Source organism: Stegodyphus dumicola, chromosome 10 (genome assembly GCF_044657685.1).
Source record: "Stegodyphus dumicola isolate Sdum_Otavi_A_Nest chromosome 10, ASM4465768v1".
NCBI classification, from domain to species: Eukaryota; Metazoa; Arthropoda; class Arachnida; order Araneae; family Eresidae; genus Stegodyphus; species Stegodyphus dumicola.
The window spans coordinates 159,067,222-159,090,385 of NC_140777.1; the positions used below are offsets into that span (position 1 = coordinate 159,067,222).

Genomic DNA, 23,164 nt, shown 5'->3' on the forward strand with positions numbered 1-23,164 from the left:
GTGCACTCACTCCATTTATGTTTATTCAGGATGTGCGAACTGAAGGTGCTCCGGATCTGGGCAGTTTGGATAAAATCAACTTATTGAAAAGATGGCGATACCACCAAAAGTTACGTGTGAAATTTCGTAAAAGATTTAGAGATGAATATCTTGGTATGTTAGTACATCGACCAAAGCCTATACCTACGCGAACCATCAAGAAAGGTGATTTAGTGTTTGTAGAGGACGATAAAAGGAGAACAGACTGGCCTATGGCTCATGTGATCGAAACATACCCAGGAAAAGACAACAACATCAGAGTGGTGAAAGTAAAAACATCTAGTGGTGAACTGTTAAGACCAGTTCAAAGACTATTTCCAATGGAGATAGACAATAAAGAATCTATCTTCGAGCTTAAAACTACTGAATCATCCACATCTTCGAGAAATACTGGTAAAATGAATGATTTAGTAATTCATACCGAAGACTGTAAACTTGGAAATTCTGATAAAAACATTCAGTTTAGTAGATATGGCAGAAAAATTGTGAAACCAAAGAACTTTAATTAGTTTAATTTTGTTTTCAGTACCACTATTAGTTTTCTTTATTCCTTTCTTTGAATTTAAACTTTGTATACAATTTGATTTTCCAGTTTAGTGAATTAATCTCTTTGCTAGTATTTTTCAGAAAAGAATTTTTTGCCTGTTGTTTTAAGAATGTAAGTTTGCAGAACATTAAGTAAGTTAAAAATATTCAAGATATTTGTTATGCCTAGATAAAATTGTTGATTTGGTAAGATTTAAATTACTCATCTTATATTCCTATTTCAATTTTCATTTCACAATTTTTCATACTTTGTCAAAAATCAAAAGGTGGGAGAAATGTTACAACTCGAACGCGAAATGAGTGAAAGTTTCTCTTCAGCCAGTGGCAACAGGGAGTCGAAAAACGAACTTGGAAGAGAGCGGTCGCTCTTTCGGTTTCTCTCAATAGAATTTGATATGAAGGGGGGATAATCCCCATCTTTTGATTTGAAATTAATCTCGAATTATGTATATATTGTAATATAAAAGATGTGTGTAAATAAAAGTCATTAAGACTTAATTGAAGTAGTGATTTGAATCGAATATAGAAATTGAAAGATCTCCCAAATAGAACTATGGATCATAGAAATAACACCCTCCACATGTTGCTGTACGGGTGCAACAGATGCTACGACAGAAATTCACAACAGAAAGAGTCATTAGCCGCTACTTTCCAACTGCATGACCACTTCGGTTGCCTGATCTTACCCCATGCGACTTCTGGCTATGGGGTTTCCAAGGTCTATCAAGGAGTGGTCCAGGACCTGGCTACGTTGAAGGATAACATATCACGGACTGTACAGGAGATTCCTGAAGACATGTTACTTTCTGCTGTTGTGCATACTGTGCACAGAATGCAATATGTGGTCCACAACAACGGCAGCCACATTGAACCTCATTTGAATGCAAAATAAAAGGTAATTTCCGTGCTGATTTGCATTTGTTAACACTCTATTTTCTATTACACAGCACCAAGTATTCCCCTAGCGGTGACTTTTGGAATTAATTTGTTTTTTTCGCAGAATCCTTCGTCCCCCGTCTTGTTTAACCTTCCTACAAAATGTGGCGTCATTCTCGCAAATAGATAATGCTACAGAACACTGTGAGCACTTTCAGTTTAATTATGGCCACCCGGTACAACAAGCAAGATTGATTCACCATACTTCCTTTTCCTAACTGTGTGGTAAACAATCCATTGTATATTAAACATTAAAAAAAAATGCAAATATTCAAGCATTGAAAATATTTTAATACCTCCGTGTACTATACCGATATCCCACTGTAGATGGGGCTATATGCAAAGCTATTTATTTATATATTATTATTTCTATATTATTTGTTGTGCATGGCAATGCCATCTACAAGGGAGAACCACATTTCATGGGGATTCCCCAAAATGCCCTGTTATATGTTCGTAACTTTAGTGTACATGTCTCCTTTTTATTGCTGATTGTTTTCTACTTTGTTTTTTTATGCACATTGTTATTTTAGTCTCAAAATTAGTTTCTCAAGTAAAAGACAAGGAATCTATAAATTTACACTAACTGGACAGAATCATATTGTTTCGCCAATTTTAAAGTGTTTGTTTATGCTGCAACAATAGCACTGCAATGCTGAAAAAACATAATGTTGAATATCACGTCAGACAATACATGCCACATTTAATATGAAAAATTCATTTAAATGTGAAGTAAGAAAGAAGACAATAAATCAGCTAAAATCAAACCTGTATGTCCAACAGTCATTTTTCACTAAGTTTATAGTAAAACCTAAAAAAGCCATTATGTTTTCTTTCAAAATTTCTCATCCCAGATTTCACTAAGAGGAAAAAAACCTTTCAAGGGTGGTGAATTTTTTAATGAAGGGTTTAACCAGTGCCAATTGCTTATTCAAGGGATTTCCTAATAAATGCGAGATTATTATTGGCAGTACAAGATTTACAGTTGTCAGATTACATTGTCACAAGAGTAATTCATGTCTTTGGCAAAAGACATGCAAATAATAGTTAAAGTGTTATTGAAATATGTGATAGGTTTTCACTATAACTTTTGAATTTTATGGATAAATCAGGCTCTCCACTGTTAGCAGTTACAGTAAGAATGGTATTCACTAATTTTATTGAGGTACTATTCTGTTAGAGCAGCACCAGTTAAAAAGGAAAATAAAAATGAGAAGAAAATGCTAAAGGAGCACGCCAAATATCGAGGCTCGAGAATTTAACGTTTGAAATATTGTGGCTTGAGATTTCCAGTTTTCGTTTGAAATATCATCACATGTTACTTTTTTTACCATATTTCAACATTTTTTGTAGTACAATGGACAACACAATTAGGAAACTACCTAATGACGAAAAGGCTGCCATGAGATGCCTTGAAAGACAAAAGAATAATCTCCTTTGAAGACCAAGGAATAATTCATAGCAATTGACGTTGTTCTCAAAATAATTCCATGAAGTTAACTTTTGACTCAAACAAAGCTCCTATATACTGTTGTTATGTACATTCTTGCTGTGAAAAAAAAAAAAAAAAAAAGGATTGAGATCCAAAACACGGTTTGAAGGCTGTCATCTTTCTTAACTTAATGCCATTCATTTTATCCATCTGTGGTGTAAGGAATTGACATCGATTGAATTCTGTCAACTTCAGTTAGAAATCACCCATAATACAACAGTACATTGGAATAACTACACTGGTTATCATAAATTAAGGAAAAATCACAAAAATAGCGATAACTCCCTCAAAAATAAGCCAAACCGTGTAAAATTTGAATATGTTGCCGAGTAAGAGTAGCTGAGTAAAACTGCAATATGCAAATTAGTGGCGCTGCACTCAGAATATGTCATCTGCGAGGAGAATAAAAGCTCATGTTTGAGAGCAAGCCCACATATATCACTGTGACAGTGACATCAGAAATCTGCTATACCCAATTCGTAACAATGACCCCCAGGCATCATTTGCCTGTAGAACTACGATGGAGAGCCATTGGGAGACTAGAGGCAGGATAAAGTCAAGCAGAAGTGGGCAAATGGCTAAATGCGAGTCCTTCTGTGGTTCATAGACTTTGGAGGCGATTTCAAACCACAGATTCGGTATCTAGGTGGTTAAGCCAAGGACAGCCAACTGCTGCGACGAGTGCTGATGACCGATATTTGACATTATGTGCACGCAGGAATAGAAACGCTACTCCGACTCTTCTTAGATCCTCCCTTGCTGCAGCCACTGGAAGGTTGGTGTCAACATCAACTGTGCATAGAAGGCTTCACGTAGGTGGTCTGTATGCGAGACGACCAGCCATTTGCGTGCTGCTCACGTCACGCCATAGGAGGGACCGTTTGCAGTAGGCACGATACATGTCCACTGGACGCTTGATCAGTGGAGGACTGCTCTCTTTACAGATGAGTCTAGCTTTAGTCTAGAAAGGGAAAGTAGGCGTTATTTGATATGGAGAGAACCTGGAACCCGTTATCATCCGTTAAAGAGATGCATACGGAAAAGGCAGTGTCTGTGTTTGGGGTGGCATCTCTTTGGGTGGATGCACAGACCTCCATGTCTTTCCAACGGAAACCATGAATGCTCTGGTTTATAGAGATGACATCCTTGATACTTATGTACGCCCATGTGCCGGGGCAATAGTGATGCTTTCCTGTTACAGGACAATAACTCAAGACCACACAGGGCTCGCATCGTAGATGATTATCTTCAACAGGAAACAATTATGCGCATGGAGTGGCCAGTTCGATCCCTGGACTTGAATCTATCAAGCACATTTGGGATGATTTAGAGAGACGTCTAGCTGCTCTCAGTCTGCCCCCTCAGACACTTGCAACAGCTTTGCAAGAGCAATGACTCTCGCTTCCTATGAAACTGATAGACCGCATAATAGAAAGCATCACGCATCACTGTATGTGCTGTATTGCTTCTAGAGGCTACCATATTCCCTATTGAAGGCACTTTTCCTATAGCAAACTGACACCTTCGATTTGTTCATTTTATACATGTGCTAATTTCTATACTACCATAATTGTCTGGTAATTTATTTTTATGTTATTTTATACCTTACCATGTGTTGTATATTGTAGGTAAGTTTCATAAAATTCTACATGTAACGTTTTCAGTAATCATGATTTTTCCTTAATTTATGATAACCAGTGTACTTGAGGGAGGTATGTCCAAATAGTTTGATGTCTCGTATGAGAAACAAAATCGCTGGAGCCAACAACATCATAGAAATAGAGGAAAGAAAAAACAACGTTGGATGTGCTCCTCTGGAATATTTGGGGGTTTATGGCAGAAAAGCAAAGCATGTTTTCTGGTCATCTTTCCGAATCATTCTGCTACAATACTGATGACAGCAAATCAGAAAAACACTGCGGACGGCAGCATTATATTTTCAGACTGGTGAAACGGATATAAGAAATGTTGGTTATGAACATTTGACTGTGTATTATAATTTTGTAAACTCAAAACTGGATGCCATACCCAAACTGTGGAATGACTGTGGGTCTATTCAGAGCTTAAATTGCACAGGAGCCCACCAGAGGCGGGCTCCGGTACTTTTAGTTTTTAGGATAAATTATACTTTTAAATGGAGTGCACTGGAGCTCTAAATAAGAAGGCTCTGGTACTTCTTTTATGGAATTGAACAACAATTTCAGTAGAAATTTGATCTCGAAAATTTTATTTTTAGCAATAAAATTATATTCAAAAATTATTTATTAGATTTATTAAAATTAGAGATAAATTCTAAAAAAAAGATGAAAAAGATGCTGTGCTGTGCTCCTAGACAGATGTCCCCTTTTGAAGATAAAGATAGCAAACATTGTTTACCTTTTATTCATGTGTCCAGAAGTGCTGGTTAAATCTCCAAAATAAAATTTGTTGTAAGGGATGTTTTATGGTGCATCCATTAATAATATAAATGCATATTCATACACAAATTACATTTATTCAATTTTTAATTAAATAATAAGAGACAGATACATTAAAAATGCATACAAACACAAAAGAAAAGAACAAAAGAATCATGAGACATCGATTTTGACCACCGTTGGCCTTGGTGTTGCTAGGGTTATTGGAAGAAGTGAGTTGCAAAAGATATTTTTCAAATACTTGATTAATTTACAACAATCCTCCCTTTAATCATGCATTTAGGAAAGTGGTGAAAATTAGATTAGCTTCCTTCTTAATTTCAGAAATTTTATTTTGGGCAATGGCTTAGTGAAAATATCGGCAGTCATGGAATTTGTATTGCAGTATGTTATCTCTATTATTTTATTCTATTCTAGTTCTCTTAAAAAGAAATATTTAACATTAATATGTTTTAGCCTGGTATTCATTTTCTCCTGTTTGATAAGAGCTATTGTGAGCTTTGTCCTTAAATATCTTAATGGGTAGTTTTTGAGGTAGTCCAAAATCTTCAAGGAGGTCTAATACCCATTTGAGCTCTTGAGCAGCAGTAGCTGCAAAAATAAGCTCGGACTTAGTAAATGATAAGGAAACACAATTTTGTCTCTTTGAGGACCAAAATATTGAGCTGTTTTCTAATAAAAATAAATTTCCATCGGTTGATCGTCTAGTGGTTAAATCACAAGCATAGTCAGCATCCATACAACAGGAAAGTGTTGGTGGACTATCAAAGTCATTTTTTAGGTAAATGTCCTTTGTAGAATTTAGGTATTGAATAACTCTCAGAACTGCTTTCCAGTCCTTCTCATTTGGAGATTCATTTTCACTGCTAGGATAATGTTCAGTCTGGATACAGTGGCTATGTACAGTAAGGCTCCGATGGCTCACCTGTACTTGGTACTGTCCACTGTTGGAGAGGCGTCCTCTTCCTTTGGATAAGAAGTATCCATTGGTGTGTAAAATGGCTTGTGGATATCCATACAAAAAATCTTCAAATTTTCCTATTTTTGATTTTTGGCTAAATAGAAACTTCTTGTCATCTTTTTTGATGTTGTCTCCTAAGTAGTTTCTGATTTCTCATAAAGTCTTTTGCTTTGAAGAATCCGTTGAGAGATTTGATTAGCTTTTTGATTTTATCTTCAGTTTTGCATTCTATAAGAATATCATCGATGTAGCCAATGATCACTATCGTGTCATTTCCATTTTTCTTTAAAAACAAGCATAAGGTTTGTTGTACTCAGCAAAAAGTTACTGTTCTTTAATACTCTTTTTGTTCATGCTCTAGTAGACTGCTTTAATCCATACGAGATTTTTTTTTTTTTTTTTTTTTTCCAATTTGTAGACCTCTTTTTCCTGGTTGAACTGTGCTTTCCGGCTGTTCCATGTATATTTCTTATTCTAAATTTCTGTGAAAAAAATGCTGTAATGATGTCTACACGCCTCACGTGCATTTTGCCATACGCTACAAGAGCAAGAAAGGTTCTAATGGTTGTAGGTTGAACTACTGGTGCAAGAGTATAATTGTAGTCAGTTCTAAAGTTTTGAAAAGTTTTAAAGTTCTAAAGTTTCTAAAGTTTTGTACACTTTTCGCAACTAGTTGCGTCTTGTAACACGACTTTCCATCTTCGTTTTTTTTTTTTTTTTTCTTTCCAGATTGAAAATACATTGACATCTAATAGGTTTCTTTCCTACAGGAAGCTCAACTAGTTCCCAAGTTTTATTTCAGGATAAGTAATTGATTTCTTCATCAACTGCGAGTAAGAGCTTTTCCTTTTCTTCGGAATTCAACTTATCCAAGACTTTAAAATTCTCAGGTATGTTTTTGATTGTGTTTGTTAAGAATCCTAGGTGTTCTGGTGGATTTCTCTTCATTTTCTTTTCTGACTGTATTAATTCTTTTTCAGATACAATTTTGGGTTTTTCCCCAGTTCCTTCGTTTTCAATGTCTTCAACCTTTGGATGTAGGGAAATTTATATATTTTCACTTGCTTATAAACTCACTGATTGATAAATTTTACACTTCTACTAATAATTATATACTTTATGCCTGTGTAGATTCTGTACCCCTTTGATTGTTGATTTTAACCAACAATAGTTCCTTCGTTTGCTTTCTGGTCTAATTTTTTCCTTATGTACAGGTTGCACAACCAAATTGTTCCATATGAGCTAGATTAGGTTTTCTTCTGCTCCATAATTCATAGGGAGTCTTATCACAAGCTTGGGTTGAAAGGCAGTTCTGGATGTAATTTACTGTTTGATAGCTTCACCCCAGAATTTGTTTGAAAGTCAGCCTGGACACCAGGCACCTGGTCATCTCAGTAAGGCTTCTATTTCTTCTTTTGCTCACACTGCTTTGAGGAGGTGAAACGGGAACAGTAAGTTGATGTTTGATTCCATTATTCAATACAAATTCCTCCATTTCCTTGCTGGTATATTCACCTCTGTTATGGGTTCAAAGGGTCTGTATGGTTCTTTCAAATTTATTTCTTGTTATTCCAACAAAGGTCCTTTAATTTACCAAGAATTTCATTCTTTTTAGCGAGTAAACAGATGACAGTGTACCTAGTAAAGCCATCAATAAAGATTACAAAATAAAGTTTTCCATCAGTACTTGGAGTAGGCATAGGTCCACAAATGTCACTATGTATGCATTCAAGAAGTTTGCTTGCATAAACAGTAGCAAGCTTTTGGATAAGGGATTTGCTTTTATTCTTTATGCATTCTGAACAGATATCATTATGAGTGCATTTATCTAATTTCATTCCTTCAGCAAGATTTCTCTTACTAATTGTCTGATTGCATCATAACTTCGATGGCCTAACCTTGAATGCCACACAGTTTTGTACACAGTTTTTATTTTTACATTCTACTGCAGTATTAGCATTTTCCAGATTTTTGATTAGAATAATTTTACATAAAGTGTTATTGTCAGATCATGTGCGCATAATTTCAATAGTAACAGAATATCCCTTATTAGAAATTTGCTAAACAGAAATCAAGTTGCTCTTTAAATCAGGAATGTAATAAACATTAGTCAATCTAATTTTTTTTAATCCACATTCATCTTCTAAATCAGGGTCAACGAATCCTCTGCACTGCGAATATAACATTTTTCCATCTGCTAAAATGATTTTTGTTTGAAAATTCTCATATATCAGTTCTGTAGACAAACTTTTATCTCCTATTAAGTGACTACTAGCCCCCGTGTACAAAGTTTTTTTATTCATATTTTGTTGTGAGCAATACTGTGGAGCAATTATTTAACCCTTTTCATAATCAACACTTTGGACTGGCACCCACTGAAAACTGTGACTGGATTTCGGTTTGATTTTCCAACATGTTTGGTCATGCATGTTTCTGATCTTGAGTTGTCAGGACAAGAATTGTTATTTTTGTTTTGTAATTCAAAACAATGCTCACAAGTATGACCACTGGGCTTGCAAAATTTCAAAATTTTACGGCATACTACTATCATGATTTCTTGCTTTTATTGCAGATTTAAACACTGTTGAAAAATTATAACTTCCGTCTTGCTTGTTCTAGTCTTCTGTTCTATTCATCAGCAAGTGTATACAAGTTTCCTCTCTAGCTCCTAGGGCAGTTATAAGATTATTGTATAATTCACGAAATGAAACTAACAAAAGTGCGACTACATGCTGATCTGGAATGTTCTCATCAATAGCTTTCAGTCTTTTGACTAAATTGATCATATGAGTGATGTGTATGATCATATCACCGCGTTCAGCCACTTTTATTGAATACAATTTTCTCAGAAGATATAATTTGCTGCTCTAATTGGAGCACTAATGAAATTACTTTAATTTTTGTCATGTGCCGGTGGCAGTCGCTTCATCACTAACATGGATAATCTGAGAGTTGTCAATGCATAAATTTATCATAGCTCATTGTTTATCCTTCTTTAAAAATCCATCATCAGGTTTAGAAGGTGGGGGAGAATAAAGAAAATCATTCAACCCATCGCACATTCAAAGCATTTGAATCTTGAATTTCCAAGTAGCATAACTTTTGGAATTCAGTTTCGTTATTTGCATGGAATCTTTAAGGCTTGACTGCGCCATTACAAATTCTTATTTAGCAGTTTTAGAAAGTTTATATATTATATGCACAGTTTTAAATTTTAGTTTCGGGAACAACATCAGTCTCGTAATCGATGAAGATAAAGATGGCAAATTTTGCTTACCTTTTATTCATGTGTCCAGTAGTGCCGGTTAAATCTCCAAAATAAAATTTGTTGTGAAGGATGTTTTATCGCGTATCCATTAATAATATAAATGCATATTCACACACAAATTACATTTATTCAAATTTAACTGAAATAGTAAGAAGTGACAGATACATTAAAGATGCAGACAAGCACAGAAGAGAGAGTAATAATAAAAAGTGAAGAATTCAACAAAAGGATTATGGGATATCGTTTTTGGCCATGGTTGGCATGCGTCTTGGCATTGCTAGGGTTACTAAACATGAGTTGCAAAAGATATTGGCAAAAATATATTTACAGGTGCCTCTTGGCGACAATTGGTGGTATATGGGCACCTAGTTTAAGCAATTCTTTGACTTGCTATTTTGGCTTTGTGCAGTGGCGATTTTTGCACCAAAAATTGCAGCTACACAAAGCCAAAATAACAAGTCAATGAATTGTACAAACCCTGTATCCATGTACGCATCAACCAATTTTCACTTTAAAAAAATAATAAATTGGAGAATGCACAAACTCAGTATCCATGTACACATCAACCTTTTTTCACTTTAAAAAAATCAGAAAATTGCACAAACTTGACACTGCGCGTTAACTTGACTTTGTTCAAGTACTCATAGATCTATTTTCACTTAAAAATCGAAACAGCACCCAATTCTACACTAGAACCAAACAAAAAATATATAGTCTCAACAAACTGCATTTTAAATCAAACAATGAAATAACATAAAAAAGCACTACGCACTACTATTGCATGGTGACCAGACAAAAGCCCATTGGACGAAAGCGCATGCGACAAAAGCCCACAAAAAAGACCCCACTGGGAAAATTGCCCACACGACTAATACCCACACCGATGAAAGCACACATTGATAAAAGCAAACACAGATAAAAGCCCACATTGATAAAAGCACGCACTGACAAAAACCCACACCAATCTATATGCTACGTTAAAATTAATATTTTTTCCTTTTTTCTTGAGCTTCACAAAGCAGATTCATGAATTAATTGAACTAATAACAAATAATTGAACAATAAATTTAAGTAGCGGAACACATTTCCTTTTGGACTCCGGCTGAATTAAAATCTTATATGTATACAGAACAGAGAGTCAATCTAAATAATATAATTTAAAACATATACATGTATGTGTAACTTTGTTTTTATATTTATGCATTAAATGGAAGTGCCCAAAGGAAGGTGAAAGGGAATACTGGATTTAATTACTTTTAATTCTACAAAATTATAAGGAGTATGAAATGTATGTAAATTTTCATCATATACAGAGAATAATTTATGAATAATTTAACACTGTAGAAAATTTTGCATATAATGAATTTAATATGGAGAATTAAAGCCGAACTTTCATTTCAACGAAAAAATAAAAGTACCATATTCTATTATGATAAAGAATGTGCACGCTATCACAAACACTGTTTTAATGGTGGATTAAAAGCACGGTTTCAAATAATCTAGTTAAATTTTGACAACTTGGAATTTACATAAATTAATTTCATTCCCACTTGAAATTTTATTTTTAATCATAACACTTATTACTCGTACAAATTTTCAGGAAGTCATAGCTATTTTGGATTTCCTGAAAATGTGTGCTGTTTTCAAGTGGGCATTCATCCTGTGGGCTTTTGTCTTGCAGTTTTACTAACTGGCCGCTGGCTATTCAGGCGGAAAAACATTGCGTTCCTTTTCTTTTGCCCCCAGCTGTGTGAAAAAGCAGTTAAAGAGAGGAGAGCCTTGCTTAATTGCTTTATCCCCTATCGAATCTGGGGTGCCAAAGAACTGCCTCAGAAGGGACGAGGTGGCAGGAGAGCAATTAAAGGGTGGTTAGGAATAAATTAAAGAGGATTTTAAATTTTTTTTTGTCAGTTACTAGAAAATAATAATATCTGAAATTCTGCTTGTAACTGAAGTTATCCCCTTTCTTTGCATTTCTTTAGTCTAGTTCTTGAATAACTTTTTATCTAAGGATTTAGTTAGAATTTCAATTATTTTAAAAATTTCAATAACTGGAAAACGAAAGGAATTAAATATTTCTTAACTATTTTTAAAGGGATAATTCACTGTTTTTTCAGCAAAACTGCAGAGTGGAAAAATATGCTAGTTCCTGATTCGATAGTGTCTCTAACAACTTTTTGATGAACTAATTAAACTTGTTTGTTATATCAAAGTAAAGCCATAGTTTAAAAGTAAAACTACTGAACTATTTCTAAAAAAATTAAATTATTGCATATATTAAAATTTACGTAAAAGTAATATTTTTCATTTTAACTTTCATATGGTTGAAAACGCAACTATGTGAAAGTTAAAATGAAAAATATTAAACCATATAAAAGTTAAACTATTCGAATAATTTTAATAACGAAGGTTTCTGAACTCAAGAACAAGAGGATTTAAGAACCATGAACCATTGTAAGAAAAATAATCTTGCACATTAAAAATAATTTTTATTTCAATAAAAAATATTATGTTACTTGATTAACTGTAAATGCTTAAAAAATAATTCATTTTAATTTACCGTAATTATTTATATACAAAAACTTTCAATGAAGCAAATTGAAACAGCATTTAGAAACTGAATTTCACTGGAACACTTCTTTTGTGGTTTTTATGCTGTTATTATTACATGTTAAATATTATTTCGCCTAGATTAAGAAAAAGAAACGCATAACATGTAAAAATTTATTATTTAGAAAAACTATCAAATTAAGGTCATTTTCCTCCACTGTTTTCCCTATACGAATTTCATATTCTGACACCACAGAAAAAAGTGGCCACATAACTTGTAGGAGATATTTCTTATAAACCTCGTGTGTTGGCGATCAAGTAGAAAAAATGCTTAATTAAAGCTACGTTTTGAATAATTTTTCCCTTATTGAATGAGTTCAAAAGTTTCTAATACCTTGTTTTCTAGCATGAAATGTTTCACCTGTTTTTAAGGTTCTTTCCTAAGAATAATTCATTAAGCAGAAGTTAGTTAGAACAAGTAAAGTATACTTCAAATTAACAAGTTTATTAGGTCTGGTTATCCAGTAAACGTTTTTGAATTCAACATCAAATTTTAAGCATAATTTTTTTTTTAAATTTGTGTCTTAACTTTTATTTTCAAAAAACATGCACGTAATCCGAAGTTTTATATAACGAAAGTTAGTATAAGAGAAGTGAGACAAATTAAATTATCTGTACATTCAGTCACTATTAAAAACTAATTCTGTCTAGGCTATGGGTCCTCAATCAGGAGGAATAGCCCTAAGGGGAATTTCACAGTTTCAGAGAGTAATTTAGTCAATCTTTTCTTTACATATTAAGTATTTAGATTTAGTTTATGAATATAAAAAAGCCCTTTTATTCAAATTTTGGTATTTATTAACATGTTTTATACTTGTTTAATTCACATTAAAAATAATCCATATTTAAACAAACACATATGTACTTTTCAAGTTTTGGGAAGGAGAGAATGAATGATCGTTTAGCAATGGTGAAAAGGGCACATGAGGGAAAAACTGTTGAGAATCACTGGCCTAGACTGAGCTAACTTGAATTAAATATACAATTTTATACTTTACGGATCTTTAGTTCTTACTGTAGAGTCATTAGTTTTTTTTTTTTATGCGGGAGACACGAAAAATAAGCAATGCCCTTTTTGAGACTTGAGCCTGGATCTGTCAAATACGAGCCAATTGTAGTAACCGTTACACTACGAAGGCATTCTGGAAGGAGAGAGAAAATACCGTATATACTTCCCCTTTTAAAGACGACTGGGTATTAGGGAACCCAGTTGTCAAATCTTGGTGGAGAAGAATAATCATCCACCACCTTTTTTTTTAGTTCAGGCGTCATGCTGGAGACATGAAAAATAATTTGGCTACGTCGACTTCTGCTGTCAGGGTTTAGCCATTTGTGGCCGTTGCATTAAGTGCGCCCGTAAGTTAATTGTCTGAGAAAGCCTGTTAGCTAATCTTGAATTCTTCTACTTAATTTATTACCTTGAAATGTTTATTAGTTGTGCTGATACTTTAGCAACTCAATATTTTGTCGATTGAGTTGTTAAAATATCAACACAACAATTTAAGTATTGTTGTATGGTTGTACTGATACTTTAGCAACTCATTCGTCAATACTGAATAGCTAAAGTATCAGCACATCTATACGACAATATTTAAATGTAAGCAGTAAGCATAAATATGCAGAATGAAGTAAGCTTTGTAAACAATTTTATAGTGCTAACTTAATTTTGATAGTAAACACTGATGTAAACAGATCATGTTTGCAAACACCTCCTAAAAGAACATCATCTACATCACGCCTTTATCATCTTCATCACGCCTTTATCTACTGCAATATGTAATGTCCTGAAACATGATGCTGTAGCCATTACAATAAATAACGCCATAACATGTGCACCTGTATAACTGTGTATCACTATATATATCATGTAATGTAATGCATTTTACTTGATCTAATTTAACGCCCGGCACAGAGGCAGAACTTGCAGTGTTGGCTGGAGTCACAATTTCATCATGACTCGAAGACGCCAGAAGGTTGTTGTATTTTTAGTCAATGTGTAGAGCTAATGTCTACTTACTTCAGGTAAATGTTAGGTTGCCCCTTCCCTTCTATGTAACATAACACCACAAGCAGTGCTCTATATGTTAAGCATAAGGTGTACTCTTGTAAACAGTTCTCTTGAATAAAAGGTTTCAACCTTTATCCTTATTCTGTTGTTACTGAACATCAAGTTGATTAGTGAGTAGTTTGGTTTGGTTTAGGATATATGAGCACGGCAAAGCCTCGAGGACAATCTGCCTGAGGAGAAGGATGCCTTCGTGGAAGACTTTCTAAGAGAAACTGGCTCGTATACAAATTACATATGGGGAAAACTACGAAAACGCCCATGCAGCCAGCCCGTCCGCGGGATTCGAAACTCGGACTGAACCACCAGTGTTCCGTGACTTTACCGCTTGCCGGACTCTGTCTTGTGAGGAGTCACCAGCAATCTTACAGAAGGTCATTGACAATTTGCACGCTCCCATGAATGATTAGACCTTATAACTTGCTTGTTAGCTCCATTCTTGAAGCTAACATTCAAATGTAAAATTAAATTCTACATTTTACTGGGGTTAATTTCATAAAAAAAAATTCTATTGATTTCAAAAGAGAAAAAAATTTTGAGCATTTGTTGAGAAAAGCAATAATGCATAACAACTTACATATATTACGTTCTAAACATGAAAACATTTTTTTGTTTGGTAGAACGTATCTCATCTAAGACTTAATCATTTATTTTCGATTCGCAAAACTTTCTAGACATTTTTCCTTTGAAAACAAATCTGAGAAAAAGTTCAAATGTCGGTAAAAATAAATAATTAGTTAGATGAATAAAAATTAATAAAAAAAGGAATAAAAGCTGTACACAGGGTTCGTACACATTTCTGCACACAGAAATTAAGTACTTTTAAGGACTTTTAAGGACCATTAATGAAAAAAATTAAGGACCTATGAGCAAATGGGAACTGAATAAATTCAATTAAAAATATTATCCATGCCTGAATTTCACTTTTGTAATACCATCCTAAAATGAAATAAGATCCCTAAGTAGTATGCAGTATTACTAAACATGAATTAATTAACATAATTATTAATAAGTTTGAGAATAAAATAAACTTTATGCAATTTATCAAGTAGCATTAAATATTTGACACTTATAATAGTTGGACATATTTGAAAGAAATAAGTGACATTTACGTTTTAAAAACAGTTAGCTTTATGTTGATTTTTTTTATGTCTTGTTTTGTCGCATACTGGGTCAGTCTAGAGGTTTAGTAAATAGCAGGTAGATTTTATGTATAATACATGGGAAAAACTCTTACTATGAAAAAATTAAAAACAAGACATTTTTAATTAATTACATAGCTAATTTTGCTTTTGCTAAGAGCTGTTTCGTAAATTGTGCTTTATAGCATTATACCTTATTTATTTTTCAGATTAAAAATATTGTGTAATAAGTTGCCAAAATGAAACTTTATAATATGACAGCAAAAAATAATAATGTTTTATTTTAATCTTATTTTTTAAATATAATTTCAATATATTACCATTATTTTAATTAAATTTATCAATGTTGCGATGTTTAAAAAAAAATTGTCGGAAAATTCTCAGATCTCGGAATTAAAAAATTTTCTATTAAAACTAATCTTAAAATCGCCAAAATGTTGATAAGTCGCCAAATTTAGAGCCGTTTAATAAAAGAATTTACATCCCCAAAGCGAGAAGTTGTTAAGAGCTCTTTATTAGAAAAAATGAATTTCAAAATGCTTATGTTTCACTTCTTGCTTAGAAATTCGAGTATCCCATCATTTCTATTAGAAATAGAAACAAATTATAAACCATGAACCCATTCAAAAGATAACCATATATGTCACTGAATCGCAAAAAATATTCCTCAAAAATGCTAATTCACACTCAAAATGGCAGTCGTAAAAACAGACAGAAATTTCAGATGATTAAAATTAAGGACCTTCTACCGATTTTGGCCAAAATTAAGGACTTTTAAGGACCAAAAATCGATTCCAAAAAATCTAAGGACTTTTAAGGACTCTTAAGGACCGTACGAACCCTGTGTACATTAAGAAAGTATCAGTCATCCAATTCTTAAGCTTTTCATGTAAAGGCTCACCACGGCCAAGCGGTAAAAACACTAGTAGCTCGGTCTGGGGTTCAAATCCCAATGGAAAGGCTGACTGCGATGGCACTTTCATGATTTTCCCCTTGCCTAACATGTATACAAGCTAGTTTCCTTTAAAACGTCCTCCACGAAGGCATGCCTTCCCTTGGCTTAGTGTCATTTCGTCCGTTCTCTTTTCATGTCGAGTTCGAAATAGCGTCGTTTGTCCGCTGCCATATGCACTTATTCTGTCTTTCCCGTTTCATTCGCTGTTCGAAAAGTCACTTTATCATTAAGAAAAGTTATATTTGTTATATTTAGATGAAATGACCCTTACTACTTTGCCTTTGAGTTCTAATATTTTTTAAACATTTTCTTTAGATAAATTTATTCCGAGCAGAATAATGAATTTCAGACATGTTCAAGAGGTGTGTTTTTGAATCTAATTCCATTTTTGTCATATAGCGTGCATTTTTTTAATTTCACGTACTTGTAAAGAAATAGAACCAGTGTTCCTCTGCTTTGACAGAAAATCAAAATGTAGCAAGTGTATAACGAAGATGTACATGTTTTATCAAAAATATGGTGAGACCTTTATAAACTCAACCGTTCACGGTTTTAAAGGAATGGTTGTAGATATGTTGGTCTTAGAAATGTGATATTCACTGGCAATGTTTGTTTATGTTCACAAAAAATACAGGTCTCTTTCATAAGGCAACATCTTAGAAATGTCGTCAATAGATATAATTCACTTTAATTATTTTCTAATGGATAATGGGATTAATTTAATCTAATGTCAACTAGAAAACGGCTATTTACAATAGGGAGATTTAAAAGCACTATAACTGTAATTAAGAGCACTGCAATTTTTCTTTCACAATCAGCTGTTATATAAGATTAGCTGCTTTCTTGTGCATTTTTCATCCATACGTCTTAAACAAATATACAGCAAATGCAAGACAAATTATTAAAATATTACAATTTGAAACATTAATACTAATTTTCTATTACTATACATTATACTATTAATGAATGATGAATTTATATAATATGTATACTTAGAATCTAAAAACGATGAACTTTGAATCTGATGACTCTCTCTCTATATATATATATTTATGTAGTTACAAAATTTTATTAGATGTTATTATATGCATAATTCTTTGTAATCTTCACTAATTACAAATTAGTTTTTTGTAATTAATTTCTAATAAAATGCTTCATATTTATTACTATATTTTGAGGTGATTGTACTTAAATTTGCAGATATGTTGAGTTCTAAGAGTTGTTCCATACCCCCTAAAAAAATAAATAAAATGAAAATTAAAAACACTATTCCAAATTGCTGTAATTGAAAGATTAAGAGGTTACATTTGGAATTCATTTTCTGAAAGGGTGTCAGCTGACAGTTTTAATTTATTCAGAAATCTAGAAGAAAATATCTCTAGAAAATTGCCAAATTATGATTGTTACATTCAAAAAAGCTTTCAATGAGAAATATATTTAAACTTTGATAATAAGCTCAGTCTAAAGTAAATAATAAAATATCTCTTTGCCAAATTTTCATTGTGCTTAACTGTTTGAATATTCCTAAACTAAAAAGGAACCAAAGGAAAAATTTAAAAGAAATAAAATAAAATTCAAGTGTTTTTAATTAAAAAGTTAATAGTTTTAATAATGAAACATAATTATATTTAATCTCAGCCATATTACCTTAAAAATAGCATGTGAGAAACTCCACAATGATATTTTTCATTTTCACATACAGATACCAAAGTTAAATAAGTAAATAAATAATAAAATGCAACTTCAGATTTATCATCGAAACATTATAGCTAATCACTTAATCAGAGAGTAGAAAGTTTGCTTTCAACCTAATAAATTAAATAAATAAAGTAGTGATAAAATATACAAACAGACATACATTTGAGACATTAAAATTCAGATCTGAATACTCCATTTATTATAATTAAAATTATAAATACATCGTATAGTAATAAAAAACCCACAAGTCCCTTTTGATTATGTGCGCTTTTATCAGCTTGGGCTTATATCTATGTGAGCTTTTATCAATGTGTGCTTTCATCGCTATGGGTATTTGTCGCATGGGCAATTATCATAGTGGGCTTTTGTCGCATGCGCTTTTGTCCAGTGGGCTTTTGTCTGGGAACCTTATTGCATCTATGCACCACAAAAAGGAAATATTACATATATATATACCTTATTTAGAGATTTCTGGGTGTCCTCTATCTGAGACGCACATTCCTGAACAGCATGTAAAAACTTTCCTCAAACAATGTTCCCTTTCTAGCGGAACACTTTATATGGTGACCATTTGAACCTTCTTGTGATAAATCCATTCAAAGCCATCTGAATGATCTTTACGTTCAACCATACGCATTTCCTTCGTACAAACAGGGCACTTATAATTCCGTTGAATTACATCAAAGTTTCTTTCCTGCTGTCCTGAACCACTTCAAAAATTAAAAAAAAAAAATAAAAATAAAACCTTCCACTCTCTTGTTCTATAACACCAAACATCCACTTTACCACTGGCAGCTATTTCACAATGCAAAGCACACAATATGCAATGTACTCCTAACTGACATCCAACAAATATTTTCCCATCAGTCAAATTCACTGCAATCACGCAACCAATTACATCATAATAGGGTTTCCATAACATTTAAGTACTCAGGTTACCATAAATGAAACAACAACTTGGCGATAATCCAAGAGGCACCCTTAAATATAAGCTAACCAAGATATTTTTCAAATGCTGGATTAATTTACAACAATCCTTGCCCCCCTCCCAGCTATGCCACTGACTGTTATTGCTGTATTCTTTCCTTACATTTTGGGGAAAAAAAAAGAGTTCGAGGCTGTAGAATATATTTCTGACTGTACTCTGCTTCATTTATAGCTGTTTGAGACAACTAACATCTGCTAAATGGGAAAAGAACAGCTGGATATGGCCAAGGAAACAGTAATACATTGGAACAATCACCTACAGAAAGTTTGTAGTCATAACACACGAAACAGAACTTCTAGTAAAATTAAGGGGCCTAGCAAAATAGAAGAAACTTTCAAAAGCCTTTTAAGGAAGTGAGTGCAAAAACTTCCACAGCAGTGGCTATTATGTAAATTTTGCAAAGAGATTGATGACTGTTTTATTGTTAAAGTTACAGATAGAAGTGTGGCTCAGAACTCCGCAGGAACAACTGGCACAACTTTGGCAGAATCTTTACCAATTTTCATGATTTGATGGTAGCCAAATTTCATGATCAACAGGGTAATACACAAATATATCTTACCTTAATTTTGTTCACTGATGGTGTTCTATAAGGCTGTGGTACTTACTGTTTTAGAAATTAGCTCTGACAGCTGCATGAGTATTTTTTCTGTTTATCGTAATTACATGACATAAACACAATGCAATTTTTTAAGAGTGTTTTCCATAAAGGAATCCCTCTTTAGACATGAATTTCTCAAATGCTTTAAATTAGAACTTTTCATGGTAAAAATTCCAACGTAAAAACTTAAAATGAGAATTTGTAAGGAGATAGGTAATCAGATAATATTTATAGCTACAAAAGAAACATAAATTCAAGGGATAGAAACTCATAATCATTCTTTTTGCACTTTCTTCGAAAATTTAAAACAACTTTCAATTAGCAAATTCAAAAACAAATGAAAAGGTTTATGAAATTTTATTAATGAGCTTACTTATAAACTCACAAGAGTTCTGTGAATGTTATTTGCCTTAAATCCACCATAAATGTACAATATTTTTATCTCATTTTTTTGTCTTATTAGTGGCATTAACACATAACTTTAAAATTTTATTCATTCTTTTAACTGCACAGAACAAACTGCTTACATTTATCCACAAATCTCAAAAGGTATTTAACAGTGAAACCTTTTATGATGATTACTTTTGGAAGTTTCTAGCATTTCTAAGGTTATTAAAATACATCAGTTTCTTCTATCAAAAAATAATTAAGATTTTGAATTGTCATCGTTTGGGATCTTTAGTATTATGTTCCATGCAACTCACTTCTAATTTAATTCTTTAATTTGATTATGTAATTCTTTCCATGCTTTCTTTCATATTCATTAGGTATTATTTGCTTCCTCGACTTTCAAAGTTTAGTTTTGTGTGCAATAAACAGAGAAAATCCCCCCCCCAATAAAACAAGCCCCCAAATTCCAGATGACTAGTTTCCTTTGGAGGTGGTCGTCTTAGAGAACTGATGTTTAGTTTCAAATATACTAGTCGCTTCAGGAAAGGCGACTGTTTACAGAAATTAAAATTTCGAATGTATTCTATTCTAAAGAAAAACAATGTATTCTTTTATTATTTCTTAGCTGATAAGTCAAAAATAGTTTTTGAAATAGCTATGCTAGATTCCTTCACTAAAAAAAATTCCGGCGCACATAAAATACGCAGGATGATAAAAATGGATTTTATACCTTGCACAAAATTTAAGGTTACATAATGGCTGATTACAACAGTTAGATCTTTAAGAATAGTGGCAGAATGATTAAAAAATATATTACGCACCTTGATCGTAAATCTAAGGCCATTTGATTGATTTATCACGAAAAAGTTCTCCTGTATTGTTTTTAAAAATTGCAAACTTAAAAACAAAAATTATTGCTGCCAGATACTTTGTATTAAACTAAATTATTATAATTATAATAATAATCAAAATATTATTATAAATTTCATTGATTTTGAAAAAAAATTAATAAAAATAATTCCAGCCCATTAATTTTTATTATCATATTTTTATTTCTTTATTTTATTACAATTATATTCATTGCAAGTGTCGAGCCTTTCTGAAAATGTAGAGTTTCGAGTCTATAGAAGAAGATAACGAAATAAATGTTTTCTGCTACTAGAAATAGCAAGCGGTAGAATCATAACAAAAAGTACTTCTCATTCGCATTGCAGTGTGAGAAGAAGGAAGTGGGTAGCAAATGTGTGGAATTTATCCCGCAAATTTGCGTTCCTAATTTAAATTAAAGTATTTCTTTCTAATATAAACTTTGGAATTTCAAATATAAACTTGGAATTTCTACTATAAACTTTGGAATGAATAGCAGCGTTTATGTATAGACCGTATTGTTTTATAGTTAATTTGTTTACTTTGAAAACCGGCATGAAACCGATTGCTTATGAAAAACTTTCAACCAGAGATGCATCAGCAGAATGTGATGCAGAACGTTTACAAAAAAAGGTAAGAAGCTTTTATTGAGCTGACGATAAAAAGTAAACAAAGTATAATTTGTTTCTTTACTGCATTTACTTAACTGATTTTTATACAAAGAAAATATAACTCGTCCGTTATTTTTTATATGAAGAATGTAAAAAAAAAAAATTGCGGATTTTTTTCCATTGTTTTAGACTTCATTCACCTGAAATAAATTTGCAATAAATGTATATTAATAACTGCATATCAAAGTGAAAAATTTGTTTTCTTTTGTTTCATCATGCATGCGCTTCATCGTTGTGAACTGAAATAGAGACTTTCTGATGTTTTTATGGTTGGCATTTTCTTTTAAAATGAATTCTCCGTGATATTAAATAATTGTTTTTAAAATTTTCTCCCATGTAGCGCGCATATTTACAAAATTAGTTAAAATTTTATTTTGAAAATAATGTACCAAATAATAATAAAATAAATCTTCGTCCATCTAAAATGATAAATGTTTTGTATGAACTTATTAAGGAAATGGTTGCTGCTAGGAATGTGTATCCTTCGATTTTTAAGAATATAGGATCGAATGTTTTCCCCAAAAAATGGGTAACGAAAACTGCATAATAATGTTTTACTATGAAAATATCAAGTTATGATTACTTTGACTTTTTTGCAATATTTCCTTCAAAATATTTTAACATTTTTTTTAAATATAAAAATGCACAAAATTATATATACATTAGAAATTTTAATATGTTGCATTTATCTTAGTAGTATTTATTAAATGTGTTTTAATTATGTATATATTAAACATAGTGTTTCACTTTGAGAGGTAAGAATGTTAAAGTGTTTTAATTATGTATATATTAAACATAGTGTTTCACTTTAAGAGGTAGGAATGTTAAATTATGTTAAACAAAATAAAATTTTTTTTAAGGGCTGCAGAAAAGCTGGTGAAATTTGTGCTCTTTATTACAGTATAATATAGTGTCAATAATATAATGTGTATAATGTGGTCTTAACTTGCTAAAAGTGATCAGCTGGGTACTTAGGCTATGTTTTTCAAAATGAAACCATGCGTGTTTTAGTATGAAACATAAAATCAGGCTGCTTTAAAAAAAAAAAAAAAAAGGCTAATCTTTGGAATATGGTAACAGGTAGTTTGGCGACATTTTGGTAAGGTTACTAGCTAGGACATTAGCAGTGTACATGGATAAAGTCAAGAGTGTGCCCAATGCTATTTTTGTGCAATTCTGGGATGTGTTTTTAAGTTCCATAAAAGTTCTAGCGTAAGCGTAATTCGGCTAGCACATTGTTGGAAAAAAATGTTGAATAAAAAAAAAAAAAAAAATGTCTTTACTTCGTAAAAACAAAATGGCGTCCCAAAAAAAAAAAAAAAAAAAAAAAAAAACTAGCAGGTTGCTGTAGCAGTATTGGTCGCCAAGTTACCATAATCCGAAGATTAACCAAAAAAAAAAAAAAAAAAAAAAAAAAAAATTTTACAGTTAGTTAAAAATATCCCTTGGCGATTTTTGGCGGTACATGGATACCAATTTTGAGCAATTCTTTGACTCGTTATTTTGGCTTACGAAGCG

The 23,164-nt window shown here is 32.4% G+C and overlaps 2 protein-coding genes across 5 annotated transcripts in view; one reads left to right on the forward strand and one right to left on the reverse strand.

Moving 5' to 3' along the window:
- LOC118186631 (CBY1-interacting BAR domain-containing protein 1-like) overlaps window positions 1-21,039 on the reverse strand; it is a 37,788-nt gene extending 16,749 nt beyond the window's left edge. For both annotated transcript variants that reach the window (XM_085825756.1, XM_085825755.1), the window contains exon 1: window positions 20,930-21,039. In XM_085825756.1, the coding sequence (XP_085681882.1) occupies window positions 20,930-20,952 (23 nt within the window). In that variant the 5' untranslated portion in view covers window positions 20,953-21,039. The remainder of the gene's footprint in view (window positions 1-20,929) is intronic.
- Window positions 21,040-21,296: 257 nt separating this feature from the next.
- The window catches only part of SPoCk (secretory pathway calcium atpase), a 253,313-nt gene continuing 251,445 nt past the window's right edge, over window positions 21,297-23,164 (forward strand). The window contains exon 1 of one of the 3 annotated variants that reach the window (XM_085825761.1): window positions 21,297-21,608. In XM_085825761.1, coding sequence (XP_085681887.1) covers window positions 21,480-21,608 — 129 coding nt within the window. In that variant the 5' untranslated portion in view covers window positions 21,297-21,479. The remainder of the gene's footprint in view (window positions 21,609-23,164) is intronic. The other 2 variants (XR_015043598.1, XM_085825757.1) reach the window with 2 other exon arrangements.